The 18,461-nt window shown below is 48.4% G+C and overlaps 1 protein-coding gene across 1 annotated transcript in view; it reads right to left on the bottom strand.

Annotated features, from left to right (window-relative positions):
• LOC126233972 (proline-rich protein 36-like) overlaps window positions 1–3,818 on the bottom strand; it is a 42,538-nt gene extending 38,720 nt beyond the window's left edge. The window contains exons 1-2 of the mRNA XM_049942897.1: window positions 2,621–3,818; window positions 1–234 (exon numbers count right to left, since the gene is read on the bottom strand). Coding sequence (XP_049798854.1) covers window positions 1–234; window positions 2,621–3,818 — 1,432 coding nt within the window. The remainder of the gene's footprint in view (window positions 235–2,620) is intronic.
• Window positions 3,819–18,461: the final 14,643 nt, after the last annotated feature.

The raw sequence follows: 18,461 nt of genomic DNA, 5'->3' as shown, positions 1-18,461 counted from the left end.
GAGGGCAGAGAGGGGGATTAAGGCGGAGAGGGGGGTAGAGGGTGGAGAGGGGGTCGAGGGCGGAGAGTGGATCGAGGGCAGAGAGGGGGATGAGGGCGGAGAGGGGGTCGAGGGCGGAGAGGGAGTCGAGGGCGGAGATGGGGTCGAGGGCGGAGAGGGGGTCGAGGGCGGAGATGGGGTCGAGGGCGGCGAGGGGTTCGAGGGCGGAGAGGGTGGCTAGGGCGGAGAGGGTGGCTAGGGTGGAGAGGCGGGCTAGGGTGGAGAGGGGACGAGTGCGGAGAGTGGGACGAGGGTGGAGAGGGAGGCGAAGGCGGAGAGTGGGTCGAGGGCGGAGAGGGAGTCGAGGGCGGGGAGGGAGTCGAGGGCGGAGAGGGGGTCGAGTGCGGAGAGGGGGTCGATGGCGGAGAGGGGGGCTATAGTGGAGAGGGGGCTAGGGCAGAGAGGGGTACGAGGGCGGAGCGGGGGACGAGGGCAGAGAGGGGGACGAGGGCGGATAGGGGGTCGAAGGCGGAGAGGGGGTCGAGGATGGAGAGGGGGTCGAGGGCGGAGAGAGCGGAGAGGGGGTCGAGGGCGGAGAGGGGGGCTAGGGCCTAGAGGGAGTTGACGGCGGAGAGGGAGTCGAGGGCAGAGTGGAAGTCGAGGGCGGAGAGGGGGACGAAGGCGGGGCTAGGGATGAGGGCGGAGAGGGGGGATAGGGTGGAGAGGTGGGCTAGGGCGGAGAGAGGGACGAGGGCAGAGAGGGGCACGAGGACGGAGAGGGGGACGAGGGCGTGGTGGGGGACGAGGGCTGGGTGTGGGGACCAAGGCTGGGTGGAGGGACGAAGACTAAAGGGGGGACGAATGCTGTGTGGGGGGAAGAATGCTGGGTGGGGGGACGAAGGCTGGGTTCTGGACATGGGCGGGAATGTGGGACGAGGGCAGAGGAAGGGGGAAGAGGGCGGAGGAAGGGGAAGAGGGCGGAGGAAGAGGGCAGAGGAAGGGGGAAGAGGGCGGAGGGAGGAGGAAGAGGGCAGAGGGAGGGGGAAGAGGGCAGAGGGAGGGGGAAGAGGGCGGAGTGAGAGGGGAAGAGGGTGGAGTGGGGGGAAGAGGACGGGGGAAGAGGGCGGATGGAGGGTGACGATGGACGGGGAGGGCGGCGATGGCGGGGGAGGGGGACGAAGGCGGGGGAGGGGCACGATGGCGGGGGAGGGGGGACGAGGGCGGTGTGGGGGGACGATGGCGGGGTGGTGGGACGATGGCGGGGGATGGGGACGAGGGTGGAGAGTGGGATGAGGGCGGAGAGTGGGACGAGGGCGGAGAGGGGGTACGAGGGCGGGGCGGGGGTACGAGAGTCTGGAGGGGGTGGGCGTGGCGGGGGTACCAGGGCGAGGAGGGGGTACGAGGGCGCGAAGGGTGTACGAGGGCGCAGTGATGGGATGAGGGTGAAGGAGGGGTGCCGAGGACAGATGAGTTGTGTCAAGGGCGGGGAGGGGGACGAGGGTGGGGAGACGTGACAAGGGGGTGGATGTGGGACGAGGGCGTGGAGAAGGGACGAGTGCAGGGAGGTGGGACAAGGGCGGGGAGGTGGGACGAGGGTGGGATGAGAGCGGGGAGGTGCGACGAGGGCGGGGAGGTGGGACGAGGCCAGGGAGGTGGGACGAGGGTGGGGTGGTGGGACAAGGGCAGAGAGGTGGTATGTGGGTTTGGAGGGGGGCCGAATTTGGGGAGGGGTGACGAGGGTGGGGAGAGGGCCTGACGGTTGTGGAGGTGGTAAGTGGGTGGAGAGTGCGGACAAGGCCGGTGAGGGGGGACGAGGGCGGTGAGGGGGGACGAGGGCGGTGAGGGGGGACGAGGGCGGTGAGGGGGAGCAAGGACGGGGAAGTGGGACAAGGGCCGGGTTGGGGACGAGGGCTGGGCGGGGGACAAGGGCTGGGTGGGGGGACGAAGGCTGGGTGGGGGGAATAATGCTGGGTGGTGGACATGGGCGGGAAGGTGGGATGTGGGCGGAGGAAGGGTCAAGAGGGCGGACGAAGGGGAAGAGTGCGGAGGAAGGGGGAAGAGGGCAGAGGGAGGGGGAAGAGGGCGGAGGGAGGGGGAAGAGGGTGGAGGGAGGGGGAAGAGGGCGTAGGGAGGGGGAAGAGGGCGGTGGTCAGGGGAAGAGGACGGAGGGAGGGGAAGAGGGCAGAGGAAAGGGGAATAGGGCTTAGGGAGGGGGAAGAGTGCGGAGGGAGGGGGAAGAGGGCCAAGGGAGGGTGACAATGGTGGGTGAGGGGGACGAAGGCGGGGGAGGGGGATGATGGCGGTGGATGGGGACGATGGCGGGGGAGGGGGACGATGGCGGGGGAGGAGGGACGAGGGCGGAGAGGGGACAATGGTGTAGAGGGAGGGGAGGGCGGAGAGGGTGGCGAGGGTGGTGAGGGGGGCGAAGGCGGAGAGGGTGGCGAGGTCGGAGAGGGGGTGAGGGCGGAGAGGGGGCTAGGGCAGAGAGGGGGCGAGGGTGGTTAGGTGGTCGAGGGCAGAGAGGGGGCGAAGGCGTAGAGGGGGCGAGGGTGGGGAGGGGGACGATGGCGGAGAGTGGGACGTTGGCAGCGAGGGCGACGAGGGCGGAGAGGGGGATGAGGGCGGAGAGGGGGACGAGGGCGGAGAGGTGGTTGAGGGCGGAGAGAGGGCGAGGGCGGTGAGGGGGGCGAGGGCGTAGAGGGTGGCGAGGGCGGAGAGGGGGCGAGGGCGGAGAGGGGGTGAGGGTGGTTAGGGGGTCGAGGGCTGAGAGGGGGCGAGGGCGTTGAGGGGACGAGGGTGGAGAGTGGGACGAGGGCAGAGAGGGGGACGAGGGCGGCGAAGGGGATGAGGGTGGAGAGGGGGATGAGGGTGGAGAAGGGGACGAGGGCGGAGAGGGGGTTGAGGGCGGAGAGGGGGGCTAGGGCGGAGAGGGTGACGAGGGCGGAGAGGGGGACGAGGGCGGAGAGGGGGTCGAGGGCGGAGAGGGGGGCGAGGGCGAAGAGGGTGACGAGGGCGGAAAGGGGGACGAGGGCGGAGAGGGTCTCGAGGGCGGAGAGGGGGCTAGGGCAGAGAGGGGGACGAGGGCGAAGAGGGGGATGAGGGCGGGGAGGGGACAAGGGCGGAGAGGGGTACGAGGGCTGGGAGGGGGTACGAGGGTGCGGAGGCGGTATGAGTGCACGGAGGTGGTACGACGGCGCGGAGGGTTTACGAGGGTGCGGAGGGTGTACGAAGGTGCGGAGGGTGTACGAGGGTGCGGAGGGTGTTCGAGGGCACGTAGATGGGACGAGGGTGAAGGAGGCGTGACGAGGACAGATGAGGGGTGTCGATGGCGGGGTGGGGGACGAGGGCAGGGAGGTGTGACGAGGGGGTGGAGGTGGGACGAGGGCGGGGAGGAGGGGCGAGGGCGAGGAGGTGGGACGTGTGCTGGGAGGTGGGACGAGGGCGGGGACGAGGGCGGGGAGGTGATACGAGGGCGGGGAGGTGGGACGAGGGCAGAGGGGTGGTACGAGGGTGGGGAGGGGGGCCGACAGTGGGGAGGGGGGACGAGGGTGGGGAGAGGGGGCGACGGTGGGGGAGTTGGTACGCGGACGGTGAGGGGGGATGAGGGCGCGGAGGCAATATGAGGTCGCGGAGAAGGTACGAGGCAGGGAGCGCGGGCGAGGATGGGGAGGGTGGACGATGGCGGGGAGGGAGGACGAAGGTGGGGAGGGGGATGCGGGTGGTGGGATGAATTCGGCGGAGAGGTGACGAGGGCGGGGGAGGGCTGTCGACGACGGGAGAGGGGGACGAGGACGGGGAGGGAGATGAAGATTGGGGGTAGGGGGTTTCCTCAGAAGCATATTGTTTCCTCAAGAGGTCATAAATCAAGGAGAAGCGTCCGAGAAATAATTGAGAACTTTGGGTGCAAATACTACTCTCAGATGAAGAAGTAGGCGCATGAGAGGACTCAGTGGTGTTCTGCGTCTATACAGTTAAAAGACTAATGACCCAAAACAAATGGCCGTAGCTAAGTGTCTCATTAACAGTAGACACCAGGGAACATTTTGTTCTCCGTTGTAATTTAGGCATTGAGACTGACACACATGCCTCTCCACATTTCGGTGTGTATGTGCTCTGTGGTGTCCATCATAGGACGTGACACCATAGGTCTTATGAGTGGCAGTGACCATCACTGGCAGGCGACAAGCTATTTACTATTTTAGACTAATTAAATACTTCTTAGCTGAGGGTTTAAATACACTCACGCACTCGATAACATAACTGAGACATCGATCATTTCCGCCAGGTCTCGAACGTACCGAGACTTCGAAATGTGTGTCGGGGAAGGCAACTAGTGTGACGTTACAAGTTCTTTGTGGCGGAGGGGACGACGACATATTACAAGGGGAGCGCGGCTAATCCTTGTCACTCATTTCGTCCAAATGTATGGTATACGCAGGACTTGGCCGGTTATGAAAGTGTCGCCAATGGGAACAACATGTGGCCAAGGATTCAGAAAGAATTTGGCGCGAATTTGGTGAGACATGACCACTTATTTATATTAGCTTTGATTTAAAGCCTTGGTTCGCACAGTGGAAAGCGCACAGATCGGTAATTGTAGGGTTCTGATGTCTCGTACCTACTCTCAAAAAGTTATTTTTTTCAATTTAGTTGAATTTACGGCCTTTATATTAGACTGATTTACGTGTAAACAAAGTTCAACGGAATCCTTTTAGCACTCATGTGGATGAGCTCACACTTTTGATTGTTTAGGTTCAACTGCCAATTTCCGCACCATACGGATATCTTATGTAAATCGTTTTGCAATTTCTTTTGATCTTCTGATGACTTTACAAGACGACAAACTACAGTATCATCTGCGAACAACCGAAGACGGCTCCTCATATTATCTCCAAACTCATTTATACAAATGAAAAAGGCTAGAGGACCTGGGCAGCGGTATTTCTCCTGCAACAACAACGTATGGAAAACGTATCTGACTCAGGGACATCAGAATATGGTGTAGCCAGCCGCGGTGGTCTCGCGGTTCTAGGCGCGCAGTCCGGAACCGTGCGACTGCTACGGTCGCAGGTTCGAATCCTGCCTCGGGCATGGATGTGTGTGATGTCCTTAGGTTAGTTAGGTTTAAGTAGTTCTAAGTTCTAGGGGACTGATGACCACAGCAGTTGAGTCCCATAGTGCTCAGAGCCAGCCAATATGGTGTAAACCATCCTTCGAAATTACTGCGTATGGTGGAACACTGGCTCATTTGGATCAAGGATGCAAGTAACGGTGGATGATAACGTGCAAAAATATGACTGTCGTCATTACTTCACTAAAATCTGTAATTTTGTGGATTACTCCTAAAACATTTCTTGAATACTGGTGTGATATGTGCAACTTTCCAGTCTTTGGATACAACAGCCTTATACAAAAAGTTTTGGACCGACGTGACAAATCCGTAGGTGTAGGAGAATAAATTTCTTGAGTTAATGGTGCGGGAAAGGTGGGGCAGGGGAGGGGGAGGGGTAGGTGGCGGGGGAGGGGGAGGGTGGACGAGGTGGCGGACGACACAAAAAATAAATAACAATTATTTTACTAGCTTATAGTAGATGAAGTGTTAAAGTGTTTCAACAAAGTGCACTCCGCAAGTGTAACTCTGCGATATCTTTTTTAATAGTCAGGTAAAAAATTCGAACATAATACTTGAAAACTACTCTTACTTCATCGAAAGTGATAAAAAGAAGTCACATCCTAAGAAGACTGCATAAAAATACATTCCGTTGTACATCGCCAGCTATCCTTGCCAACATTTGGCGAAATGATGCGTCAGCGTGGTTGAAAAAACTTTACAATGAGAGAGAACCTTTTATGAACGTAAACTGCGTCTGTTTTTCTATAGAATCTTTAAAACAACTACGATATTGTGAAAATGTGGCGTTTGTAACTGTGAAATAATAGGAGTACCTAATCTTATAGACGAATTCCTCGTATACGCTTTACAGCCCTTTCGTGGAAGTTTATTTGCCACCCTAACTTATCCTTTCCCCCTCCTTTTCATGCTTTTGTAAAAATACTTATAAATGTAATTTATTGAGCACTGTTTGGGTTTATTTGCAGTGTAAGTAACGCAAAAATTGGAAACAGAAAAGGAAAGATTTATTGCTCGCTATTCACTGACAAGCGACTGCAGACGTACTATCGTTAGCAAACAGTGCCCTTGTCTACTTGTTATGTCTCAATGGAACTTGTTTGTGGGGAAGCCTTGGTGCAGACTCGTGTTGATACTGTTAAAACATTGTTCCCGAAATTGCCAGACTGATGTTGAGATATGTTAAGAGCCTGTGTAAGCTAATATCTGATGATATTGACAATGTTGGATAACGTGTGTGCGTGCGTACGTACGTGTGCGTGTGCGCGAGCGCGTGCGCGCAAGGAACAAGCTATATCCATAAATATAGCTTTTTGGATTATACCAGCAATGCAATGCGGGTTACCACGAAACAGAGTAATGAGGCGGTTATAATTCAACTTTCGATACTTGAGAGAGCCCCCAAGAAAAACGAGTGATCCTGGGACAATGAAACTGGTGTATGAACATCTTAAGGACATGCGGAAGAGAAATAATGAATAACCTATTCAAACAAACACATTTCAATTTCCACGTGAGAGGGTAACTTGTGTTAATTACGTACCATGTTTACATTCACATTACACACAATGTTCAATATGACGACCATCTGCACCCACCACAGTTCGGAACCGCAGTAGAGATTCCATTTCACAATTGTTCGAAGGACTTTTCGAACGGTGGACATTAGAACGTTCAGATGTCGTGACACAGCTCGTACACAGTTTGAAGATCGTACATTGCGTTCAGCTCTCTCAGCTATGGCAACTTATTCAAGAATTTGTGGTGCAATTGGACATCTCACTCTCCGAGGAGCAATCCCCAAATCGCCAGTTAATTCGGACTTCCGAATCATGTTCTTCAACTCCAGTGCAGAGAGAGGACCTCTCCGTATTCCTTTAATTCAGGCATGGGACCCCATCTGTGACTCACGGGTGTGTTTCACATACGTACTTAATCTCTCGGACCGCTTTTTCATGTGATGCGAGAACAGCGACAACAGCGCCCTAATGGGTAGAGTCTCTAGCGTTCACGATGTTAATGGTTATAGGCTAATGTACCTATATGAATGGCCGATCTTTTTCCGACACGCCGCGCCAACAAATTATGCCATAGAACACGTGCATTGGGCGTACATTCATTTTGTGTTCACCCTGTCTTCAGATACTCGCACTTTACATACGAGTTGTGAACATCGTTGATTTACTTGCGACGTTTTACAATAGTTGCTTTCCGCTGCAAAGTTCTGCAACGGCGTTAATAAAGATTGAATGTTTACCGCGCGTAAATAAATGCAAACAAACAACATTCTGGGGAGCGCAACCATAGTTCAGAGACATTGTAAATAACAATAAGAAACACACAACGCCCAATGACCATTCAAACTATCATAAAACTTATAACAATTAAAACATCATTCTTGACTTTTTTAACTGTTAACATTATGTTAATTTGAGTGGTTATTCAGCGCTGAGTGTTTTTTATTGTTATTAAATGAAACATCGAAAGAAGGGCTGTCAGACATCTTGAAATATCATCATGGAAAAAAAGCCTATAAAAGCAACTAGTGGCAACTAATCCATTACACATTACCCTTAAATTCAAAAGGAAAAGAATTATTTACTAATGTCAGTACGACGAAGATTAGAAAACAAAATACGGCAATGAGGTAGGTATTCCTCGAAAACAGGCAATCTGGATTAACTTGATAATTATTGGCCATGGGCAGGTCATTCGAGTTTTTGAAATTTGGTGTGTTAATATCCACAAACTCTATCAGCAAGCAGTTTTTAAATATTTGTCTCAAAATACTTTGATCACAGACCGCATAGGAATGGGTTTTTTCTCTAACACTAAATAAATTATGCCATCCTTTGTTTGTTAATTTAAAAAAAATTAAAAGTCTAAACAGTTTGAACTTATCACATATCTGCTGTATTATACAGAGGCCAAACAGAAAAAATATGAACAGCAGAACTGTAAATTGTCAAACCGATAGTACTCGCCCTCGCACGCTCAGTACGTATTGGTAATACGGCGGAACGTTTTTTGGTCAGCATCAGTAGTACTCGTCAGTATTCGCGCCCTCCGGCGGTTATAACATGAACGTACTGGCAATGATATTGAATGTAAGAGTGGCCGATCATTCGCACTCTCCCACACGAGTTTCTTCCTCGGGTCAAATTGTAACCAACAGCAGCAGCACTATCGCTGCTGTGTTGATAAAACGACATTATGAGTAAATCCCTGTTCACCTTGTCCAGAACCATGTTTACTGAAATGCACAATAATGCTTGTTAGGCTACACCAAGACTACAATTCGGTATTTTAGTACACTACATAAATGACGTAGTAAATCGGAGGATTACTGGTAGTATTGGCAGCATTATTAGGGAAGAATGATCAATGAATGTCTAAGTGAAAAACTAGTTGAGAGCTTCTGTTTGATTTTTGTTTGTGTAGTTATTTGTATTGCACATAATTAGAACCGAAAATCATTGATTGTTAATCCTGTGTATTTTATATCCTTACAGAATACAAATTTCATTTTGCAAATAACAGAAACATTAGCTGATCACGTAACTTCTGTCCTTTTATGAAATCGAAGAAATTACCTTTGATGTAAGTACAGTTCACATGCACTAACGTAAGAATATAGTTATTGTTATTTTGTACTTGATAGGGCATTGTTTGTCATGATCAAAGGTAAGAGTATTATTAAATCGGTATGTTGTTTATGAATAACAAGAACATGTTTTACATAAATGCGACCAAGTATCGAAGCGATGTCTGAAATATTTTGTTTTGTGGTTTTCCTTATTTTATCTGTTTTTTGAGGTGATTGCGTTTTCCAGCGCTATATGATAAATGTACAAGCATTTTGTTGTCTGTTTTATTACTACAGTATCCCTCTGTTTCACATTAAAATCAAAAGTATACGATAAAAAACTTGAAATAAAATTTGAAAATTTCAATTGCACTAAAATACTACACTCCTGGAAATTGAAATAAGAACACCGTGAATTCATTGTCCCAAGAAGGGGAAACTTTATTGACACATTCCTGGGGTCAGATACATCACATGATCACACTGACAGAACCACAGGCACATAGACACAGGCAACAGAGCATGCACAATGTCGGCACTAGTACAGTGTATATCCACCTTTCGCAGCAATGCAGGCTGCTATTCTCCCATGGAGACGATCGTAGAGATGCTGGATGTAGTCCTGTGGAACGGCTTGCCATGCCATTTCCACCTGGCGCCTCAGTTGGACCAGCGTTCGTGCTGGACGTGCAGACCGCGTGAGACGACGCTTCATCCAGTCCCAAACATGCTCAATGGGGGACAGATCCGGAGATCTTGCTGGCCAGGGTAGTTGACTTACACCTTCTAGAGCACGTTGGGTGGCACGGGATACATGCGGACGTGCATTGTCCTGTTGGAACATCAAGTTCCCTTGCCGGTCTAGGAATGGTAGAACGATGGGTTCGATGACGGTTTGGATGTACCGTGCACTATTCAGTGTCCCCTCGACGATCACCAGTGGTGTACGGCCAGTGTAGGAGATCGCTCCCCACACCATGATGCCGGGTGTTGGCCCTGTGTGCCTCGGTCGTATGCAGTCCTGATTGTGGCGCTCACCTGCACGGCGCCAAACACGCATACGACCATCATTAGCACCAAGGCAGAAGCGACTCTCATCGCTGAAGACGACACGTCTCCATTCGTCCCTCCATTCACGCCTGTCGCGACACCACTGGAGGCGGGCTGCACGATGTTGGGGCGTGAGCGGAAGACGGCCTAACGGTGTGCGGGACCGTAGCCCAGCTTCATGGAGACAGTTGCGAATGGTCCTCGCCGATACCCCAGGAGCAACAGTGTCCCTAATTTGCTGGGAAGTGGCGGTGCGGTCCCCTACGGCACTGCGTAGGATCCTACGGTCTTGGCGTGCATCCGTGCGTCGCTGCGGTCCGGTCCCAGGTCGACAGACACGTGCACCTTCCGCCGACCACTGGCGACAACATCGATGTACTGTGGAGACCTCACGCCCCACGTGTTGAGCAATTCGGCGGTACGTCCACCCGGCCTCCCGCATGCCCACTATACGCCCTCGCTCAAAGTCCGTCAACTGCACATACGGTTCACGTCCGCGCTGTCGCGGCATGCTACCAATGTTAAAGACTGCGATGGAGCTCCGTATGCCACGGCAAACTGGCTGACACTGACGGCGGCGGTGCACAAATGCTGCGCAGCTAGCGCCATTCGACGGCCAACACCGCGGTTCCTGGTGTGTCCGCTGTGCCGTGCGTGTGATCATTGCTTGTACAGCCCTCTCGCAGTGTCCGGAGCAAGTATGGTGGGTCTGACACACCGGTGTCAATGTGTTCTTTTTTCCATTTCCAGGAGTGTATTTACTTTTAACTCAGAGCCCTGAGGATAATTATGTGGAAAAAAAATGTTGTGTTAGCTTTTTAGGGGAGTCTAGTAAGACACTGGTCACATCCATAAAGAAAGCTAACATTATGAGGTAATGGCTAATAGCTATGCAACACACCCTACATACAGGTAATGTGTGTATGACTTTAACTGGCCAAAGCTACTAGGAGAACTAGAGCAATATACACTTACTTATGATAATCTATGGTGGTTTTACAACTCTAGTTGCAACAATGTCACTGAACCAGTACTAGCACCTGATGGCAGGCCATGACACTAACAATACTGATAACGCAAATCCTGCAGCACACAGTCTGAACATCATGCCAACAAAGGTTGGAACCCATACAGTAAATAGTTTTCCATGTACATTGGTTCAAGTAGGGAAACTTTAATTATAGCCACCATATGTACTGTTTGCCAATATATTTTTGGAAGTCAATATGTGATTATTCTTGTTGTGTACATAGTTCCGTGTAGTCAGCGCGTACACAACTTTCCTACTAGAGCGCGCCCCGCTAAGCACAACAGCACAGGCGCAGCGCTCGTCCGTCTCCGCACTACGACATGGCGCTGCCTTAGAGACGGACCTAATTCTCCTTCCGCCGATCTGCGTAATAATATGTAACGCAGTCAATGAGATTGCTGCTAACGTAGAAGCTTTTCTTCTCGCGGATCACACTCGAGCAGTGTTACCTGAAAACGCAAGGTATTATAACGAGCGTACAGACCTCCGGTTAGTCAGTCTGCATTTGTCTGCACCAGTCTATAGTCAAGTTTCAGTCTGCGCCTAATAAGATTATCATATTCCTGTACATAGCCATGAAGATAAATGTATAAACACTTTGTCAAGTACCAGATATATGTGAGAATAAGATTAACGTACCAAGACCAAAGGAACTTCAGATTGTCAATTGTAAACAGCATCCAGAATCAATTTACGTAATGTCTATGCTTTTTATTATTTTAATAAATGTGTGTGAAAATTAATCAAGTTCTGTTTCAATTTGGTCACCGTCAATCTGCTACTCTAAGCGTGCAAGTGGCATTTCTATCGTCTGACCTAATGGCAGAAGATAAGCACACCACGATAAGACCGTGAGACATATTGCTGACACTCGCCTACTTTGTTAGAGTGACAAGTCAAATAATCTGATGGTGTGTGTACCGGAGGTCTTACAGTACACACACCACAGTTCTGAAAGGGAAATAGTACATGTGTGAACTAGTAAGATGAGCAGTTGCCGAATTCCTTTTCGAAATCATGTCTAACACTTGCACAACGTGTAACTTCACGTAGAAAAGCAATAAAACTACGAATATGTCTTATTTCAAATGAGTACTGTTTTACTGACCGCCTGGGGATACAGAATTTATATGGCAGCAGAAGACACTGTCGAGAGACGATGTACATCTTAGAGTGGTATATACAGAGGTAATATTTTTTCTGGCAAAAATTGCTATGCGCCAACAGTTGTAATTTCGTCATTTCCTTTCTGATTTTAAAAATACATGGCGGAAGGTTGTTCAGTTTGCTTCACTCTGTCCGCAGTGTTGCCTCTCTACTTTATTCTGTCTCTTTGGTTCGGTATATTGTATTTATTCTGTGTAATTAAATTTTAAATTGCGATATTATCTCATATCTCTTTTGTTTATGTCGTAGAATTATATATATATATATATATATATATATATATATATATATATATATATATATATATATATATATATATATATATGAGACTAAGGGCTGCTATGGTTGAACCAGGGCACATTTATAAATGGTGGGGTTCTGTGAGACACTTTGAAAGAATGATTTATTCTCGTTGTTATCGAACTATTTCTAATGCTATTTCCCGCAACGAACATTTTTTGGCTTTACTGTTCATAATATTGTTACTATGAGTGAGGAATGAGCAATGCTTTTCTTGGAATTACTATGCTCTTTTAAATAATATTTTTAGAAGTATTATACTTAATATTTTACTGACTCAGTTCGATTGTAATATTGTTAATCTGTGGTATAACTGCTGTGTTATAACTAAACCTTCACAATCCCCAACCACTTCCACTCAAGACACAAATAAATTACGGACATTAGCAGCGAGTGGGCGTAGATGCATTCTACGGGAAAGTTGAAAATTTGTGCCGGCCGTGTCTCCTGCTTGTCAGGAAGATGCTCTGACCCTAGTAACCAGAAGACCTAGGTGCAAATACCGATACGGCTCAAAATTTCATTCCTTTCCATTGATTTTATCAATGTCCACTCGCAGCCAGTGTCTCTAATTCCTTTGAGTCTTGATTCATAAAGGCTGCTGGTTCAAAATGGTGACAGCCCCTTCACACATGCCTGAAAGAACAAAAACCACATACATTCAGTTCCACTCAGTTTGTTTGGCTGCTAAAGCCCATTGAAGCAAAAACTGGCATACCGTGTATTGGCATCGTTGCGGAATATGCCATTTACTTGTTTTGGTTGGCTCTGAGCACTATGGGACTCAACTGATGAGATCATTAGTCCCCTAGAACTTAGAACTAGTTAAACCTAACTAACCGAAGGACATCACAAACATCCATGCCCGAGGCAGGATTCGAACCTGCGACTGTAGCGGTCTTGCGGTTCCAGACTGCAGCGCCTCTAACCGCACGGCCACTTCGGCCGGCTTACTTGTTTTAAGGAAATTCAAACCGAGTAATTTATATTAACAAGACAATCAATTGGCTCCCAGTTTCTGTGCTTTAGTGCTTAATTATTTCCAGGTATCGAAAGTCAGTCAATAATTTAGGCATTAGAATGGTTAGGAACGTTTACCTCCTGTGTACCGTTGATCAAAGTAGAGTGTCCGTCAGTTTCTCGAGGCTCTTCCACTGTCATGGCTGTAAAGAATGCCTCTGAGTTCCGTCGGCGAAGCATTTGTTTTGAGAACACAGAGTTACTGAGGCGTCTCTCAGTGATATAAGACTGGCTGCTGACAGATGCCAAGGGTCTTGTGAGATACAAGCGGGAGATTGATGCATTTCTTGCATGGCAGGCAAACGACCGAGGGCGGTTAATCATAGCTGTTTGTCGTGGCGCCGTCACTGGTTTCCGAGAGGAATGTTACGATCTCAATTGGCACAACGTTGACCGTTACCGGAAGAAGGGACGGAGAAATTACTCGTACCTGGTATCACGGGCGATTAATGTTGCATGGCGCTTTATGTTTGTGTGCAACGTACTCCGCAATTACATTTCTAGCAGCACCTACATCGGAAAACTATCGTGGAGGTTACCAATGCTACTCTTCCCGCGGGGACGAACGAATTTCTCCCAGAAAGGAATCAGTTTGTTTACACCGTCACTGTAGAATGTTTTCACTCTGTGGACGGAACGAAAACAAGACCTCTTCTTGAACTATCAAACTGAACTCCAAGAAGACCTCTCTTTTTCTTTATTGTTATTTCATCCCCCCTCGCCCCATGAAGGCGGGAGGTGGTTGGGGGTGGGAGATGGGGAACCGAGGTGGTGGGCTGGCAGCGGTACAAGTGACCTGCTCTTCAGCAAGTAGAACTTAACACTATCTTAGATGGTAAAAACAAGTAAACGAAGAAACACGTGTACTATGGATTTAAAATAATTGGAAAGGTGACATGAATGGGGTAAATATAAACAATATAGTGCTGTCTTTATGAAGTGTTTAAAAACAGAGATAGAAATATGGACTGACAGTTCAGTTAAAAACACTTGAGAAACACTTGAAAAACCCTGGAAATACACTGACCATGACAGAAGATACACCGAAATTACAATGAAATGAATACCCTTAGCTGCATACAGACGTTGATATAAGTCAACGGGGACAGGTGAAAATGTATGCCCCGACCGGGACTAGAACACCGGATCTCCTGCTAACGTGGCAGACGCTCTATCCATCTTTTTTTATAAAAACATTTATTAAAATAACGATGTTACACGTGTTATAGCCATGTACACGTGTTATACATTAAATGATTTAAACAAAAACAGTTTGATCATTGAAATTATACTTATGTTAAAGAAATACATAAACCGGAAACTTTAATACCAAAATCTCGAGACGTTCTTCACCAGTTTACCTCAAATTTTTACACAGTATACTAATTCATTTTTCTGAATGGCGTAGGCTATATCTTTTTTGAGGCATCAACGTGTAGATTTTGTGTTGGAACCGACTGCAGAAAGAAAATGTTGTGATGTAAAAATGAACAGTTTATTGTCAAATACATGTTCTTACTCTTTATATTTAATTAAAGGAAAGCAGGGTTTGAGAAGAGAATGGGAGAGGTTTGTAGACTATCCCCGATGTTATTCAATCCGTATATAGAGCAAGCAGTAAAGGAAATAAAAGAAAAATTAGAGGTAGGAGTTAAAGTTCAGGTAGAAGAGATAAAATCTATGAGGTTTGCCGATGACATTGTTTCAGGGACAGCAAAAGGATTTGGAAGAGTTGTTGAACGGAATGGACAGGATCTTAAAATGAGAATGTAAGACGAATATCAACAAAAGCAAAGCAAAGACACTGGAATGTAGTCGAATTAAATTAGGTGATGCTGAGGGAATTAGATTAGGAAACGAAAAATGCAGATTGGCATCGGAAAAAAAGAAAACGTTGTGTAGAAAAGAAATTTATCAACATCAAGTATTAATTTAAGTGTCAGGAAACAATTTCTGAAAATATTTGTATGGGGTGTAGCCACGAGCGGAAGTGAAACACGGACGATCAACGGTTTAAATAAGAAGGGAACAGAAGCTTTTGAAATGTGGTGCTACAGAATAATGCTGAAGATTATATGGGTAGATCACGTAACTAATGAGGAGGTACTGAATAGAACTGGGGAGAAAAGAAATGTGTGGCACAACTTGACTAGAAGAAGGGATCAGATAGGGTGATAGGACACATTCTGAGACATCAAGTGATTAACTTAGTTCTGGAGGGAAGTTTGGGGTTAGTTCTGGGGGGTTAGTTCTGGAGGGAAGTTTGGGGGATAAAAATCGTAAAGGGAGACCTAGACAGGAATACAGTAAGCAGATGCAAAATGATGCATCTTGCAGCAGTTACTGGAAAATGAAGAGGCTCGCACAGGATAGAGTAGCATGGAGAGCTGCATCAAACCAGTCTTCGGACTGAAGACAACAACTACTACAACATGTAAGTTCGAACAAAAATTGTACACATAACTTATTGTTTCGTTTTCTTGCTAATATTCGGTTTTCCGGAACGCAGACTTATCGTTTTATCATTAGAATAGTACTCCGGAATCTGAATCGCCCGACAGTTTCTAATGACATCCACTCGCGGATTAAAACTAAGCAAAATATTGTGATTGAAGCTAGTATCCTCACAGTTCTAGTAGTTGGAGAGGCCTCTCTCATATCCTTTATACCAGAGATCCCAACCGATTTAACCACTCATTTTCAGCAAGATCAATTCCCAAGGAATGTTTCGTTTGCAAGAATAACAAACAAGACTCATGGTCAGAAAGAGGGGTAAGAGGACAGACAGAGGGGTGGAAAACGACGTTAAGGTGGAACGACAGGGTGACGGTCGGAAAAACTCTGATTTTTTTTACTACGGAATTCGAATGTATATACACTGAAGACTTATTCCCCATAATATTACGCACGAAACGCAAAAAGTAACGATACTGCGAGCGTTTGAAATTCAAAACGCTAATACAACAAGTTGTTAGCGATGCCATCACCCTCATTTACACTGATTTCAGTAAATCCCTTTTTTGTGTGATAAATACTTGTCAAACTTAAAACGAATTTTCAAAACCATGTTTCTCGGCACAGTTTTCGTCGTCCACGCTACAATTTCCATCCGAATTTTATAATTTTTTATCTCTCTTTCAGCAAACTGCATACTCTTCAGTTCATCGTAGCCGATTTTTTTTACATTTAGTATTTTTTTTTCGATCAGGAAAGAGGGGTCCAAAAATTCCCATTTCTTCACATATCTATAAGTTCGCCAATTTTTTATTTTCTTTAATTTTTTTTACATCTGTAATTTCATGTTTCAGATAACCACAACCGGAGTTGCAGCGAAAACCGTCGATCTTCCTTCTTTCAGAACATCCTCGGGTAAACCACAATTACACAGTGAAGGTATTTGTAGAGTCTTGTATCGGTAGGAAACAAGAGAGAGGATGTTACGGGTGGTCGCCATTGTCTTTCTACAACACAAACGCACACGTAGATTAATACGGTTCTTTATTGACATGAATTGGAAAACTTTACTCAACGTGAAGCGAGTCCGTGTTTTGTGCTACAGGCTAATTAGTAATATTCCTCTTGCAGACTGATGAAATGTCAATATCGGTAATCTTGCTATTACAAACATTAGTTCCTCACTCTGTTATGGTCACTAATCTGGCTTCTGTGTACTGTCATAGCCTCTGGCCAACTAAATCTGCTCTGCGAGTAAACTGGCAGACGCCAAACTGGATGATTTAATGAAGCCCTCTGTTCAGCGGCTTGTGGGTGTCTCTCTGGCCCCCCTCGTGATAAGCAGACTTGATCCAGCGCCTACTAGTCGATCTTCGCTCTACGTATTTACCTACCGGTGTTCTGGCGACAGCTTATGCCAACACAGTATTAATATTTTCCAATAAAAAATACCAATAAAAACTTCAATGTAGCCGCGCTGGATTAGCCGAGCGGTCTAAGGCGTTGCTGTCATGGACTGTGCGGCTGGTCCCGGTGGAGGTTCGAGTCCTCCCTTGGACATGGGTGTGTATGTTTGTCCTTAGGATAATTTAGGTTAAGTAGTGTATAAGCTTAGGGACTGATGACCTTAACAGGTAAGTCCCATAAGATTTCAGACACATTTGAACATTTTTGAACTTCAATGTATGCTTTATTCATTACTGCAAACTCCAGTTGTCTACTACATTGACCGAGCGAGGTGGCGCAGTGGTTAGCACACTGGACTCGCATTCGGGAGGACGACGGTTCAATCCCCTGTCTGGCCATCCTTATTCAGGTTTTCTGTGATTTCCCTAAATCGCTTCAGGCAAATGCCAGGATGGTTCATTTGAAAGGGCACAGCAGACCCCCTTCCCCATCCTTCCCTAATCCGTTTAGACCGATGACCTGACAGTTTGGTCTCCTCCCCAAAATCAACGCCCAACCCTCTACTACATTCCAGTATGGAGAAAAAAAAATCCTGTATTTGAACAATATTTTCGTTCATTACCCTGTCGTTCCCCTTTAAGAGCGGGAAGAGGAGATGGAAAAACACGGGAGGGGGGGAGGAGGAGGAGGAGGAGGAGGAGATGAACAGAGAGAGGTAGGGGAGGAAAAGGAGATGGAAAGAGAGAGAGGAAAGGAGGAGATGTGCCGAAGGGGGCAGAGGGCGTGAGTTCAGGCTGGAGTATATGCAATTGCTATACATATTTAGCAACTGCGAAGAAATGCCGGGCTCGCTAATGCACAATGTAACCAAGCTTTCGCGTTTCGTCCGCCGAGCTTATTTCGTTCTAACTACGCTGTGGAAGTGTCCGCCGGTTGACTTGGCGGTAGGGGGCCCCACCAGATGCTCAGACCGTGTGTGCGGACACAAGGTGCTCCGCGAGACGTAATCCCGTCACAGCAGCAGCCGCGGGAAAGGCGCGCTGGGAAATCAGACCGGCGGCGGCGGTGACCTCTGACCTTTAAGGGCGCGGCGCGGCGTGCGGCCGGCGACATTCCCCGCGATATTGGCGGCCGGTGAACGGTCGTGCCGGCGCTAGGGCTAGGGCCTGCCCTGTGCGTGCACCCTTAAATGCTCGGCGGCCTGCTGCTAGCGATGGCGTGGAGAGCTGCTGCCGTGGACACCGCGAACCGCTCCGTAGCTGCGTCGTCACATCAGATCACAGCGACACGAGGTTATGAAAGAGAAAATACAGATTGAAACCACGTTGGTCAGAACC

Source organism: Schistocerca nitens, chromosome 1 (assembly GCF_023898315.1).
Source record: "Schistocerca nitens isolate TAMUIC-IGC-003100 chromosome 1, iqSchNite1.1, whole genome shotgun sequence".
NCBI classification, from domain to species: Eukaryota; Metazoa; Arthropoda; class Insecta; order Orthoptera; family Acrididae; genus Schistocerca; species Schistocerca nitens.
Note: the sequence above shows the minus strand (reverse complement) of the source record. Positions and strands in the feature narration are given on the sequence as shown.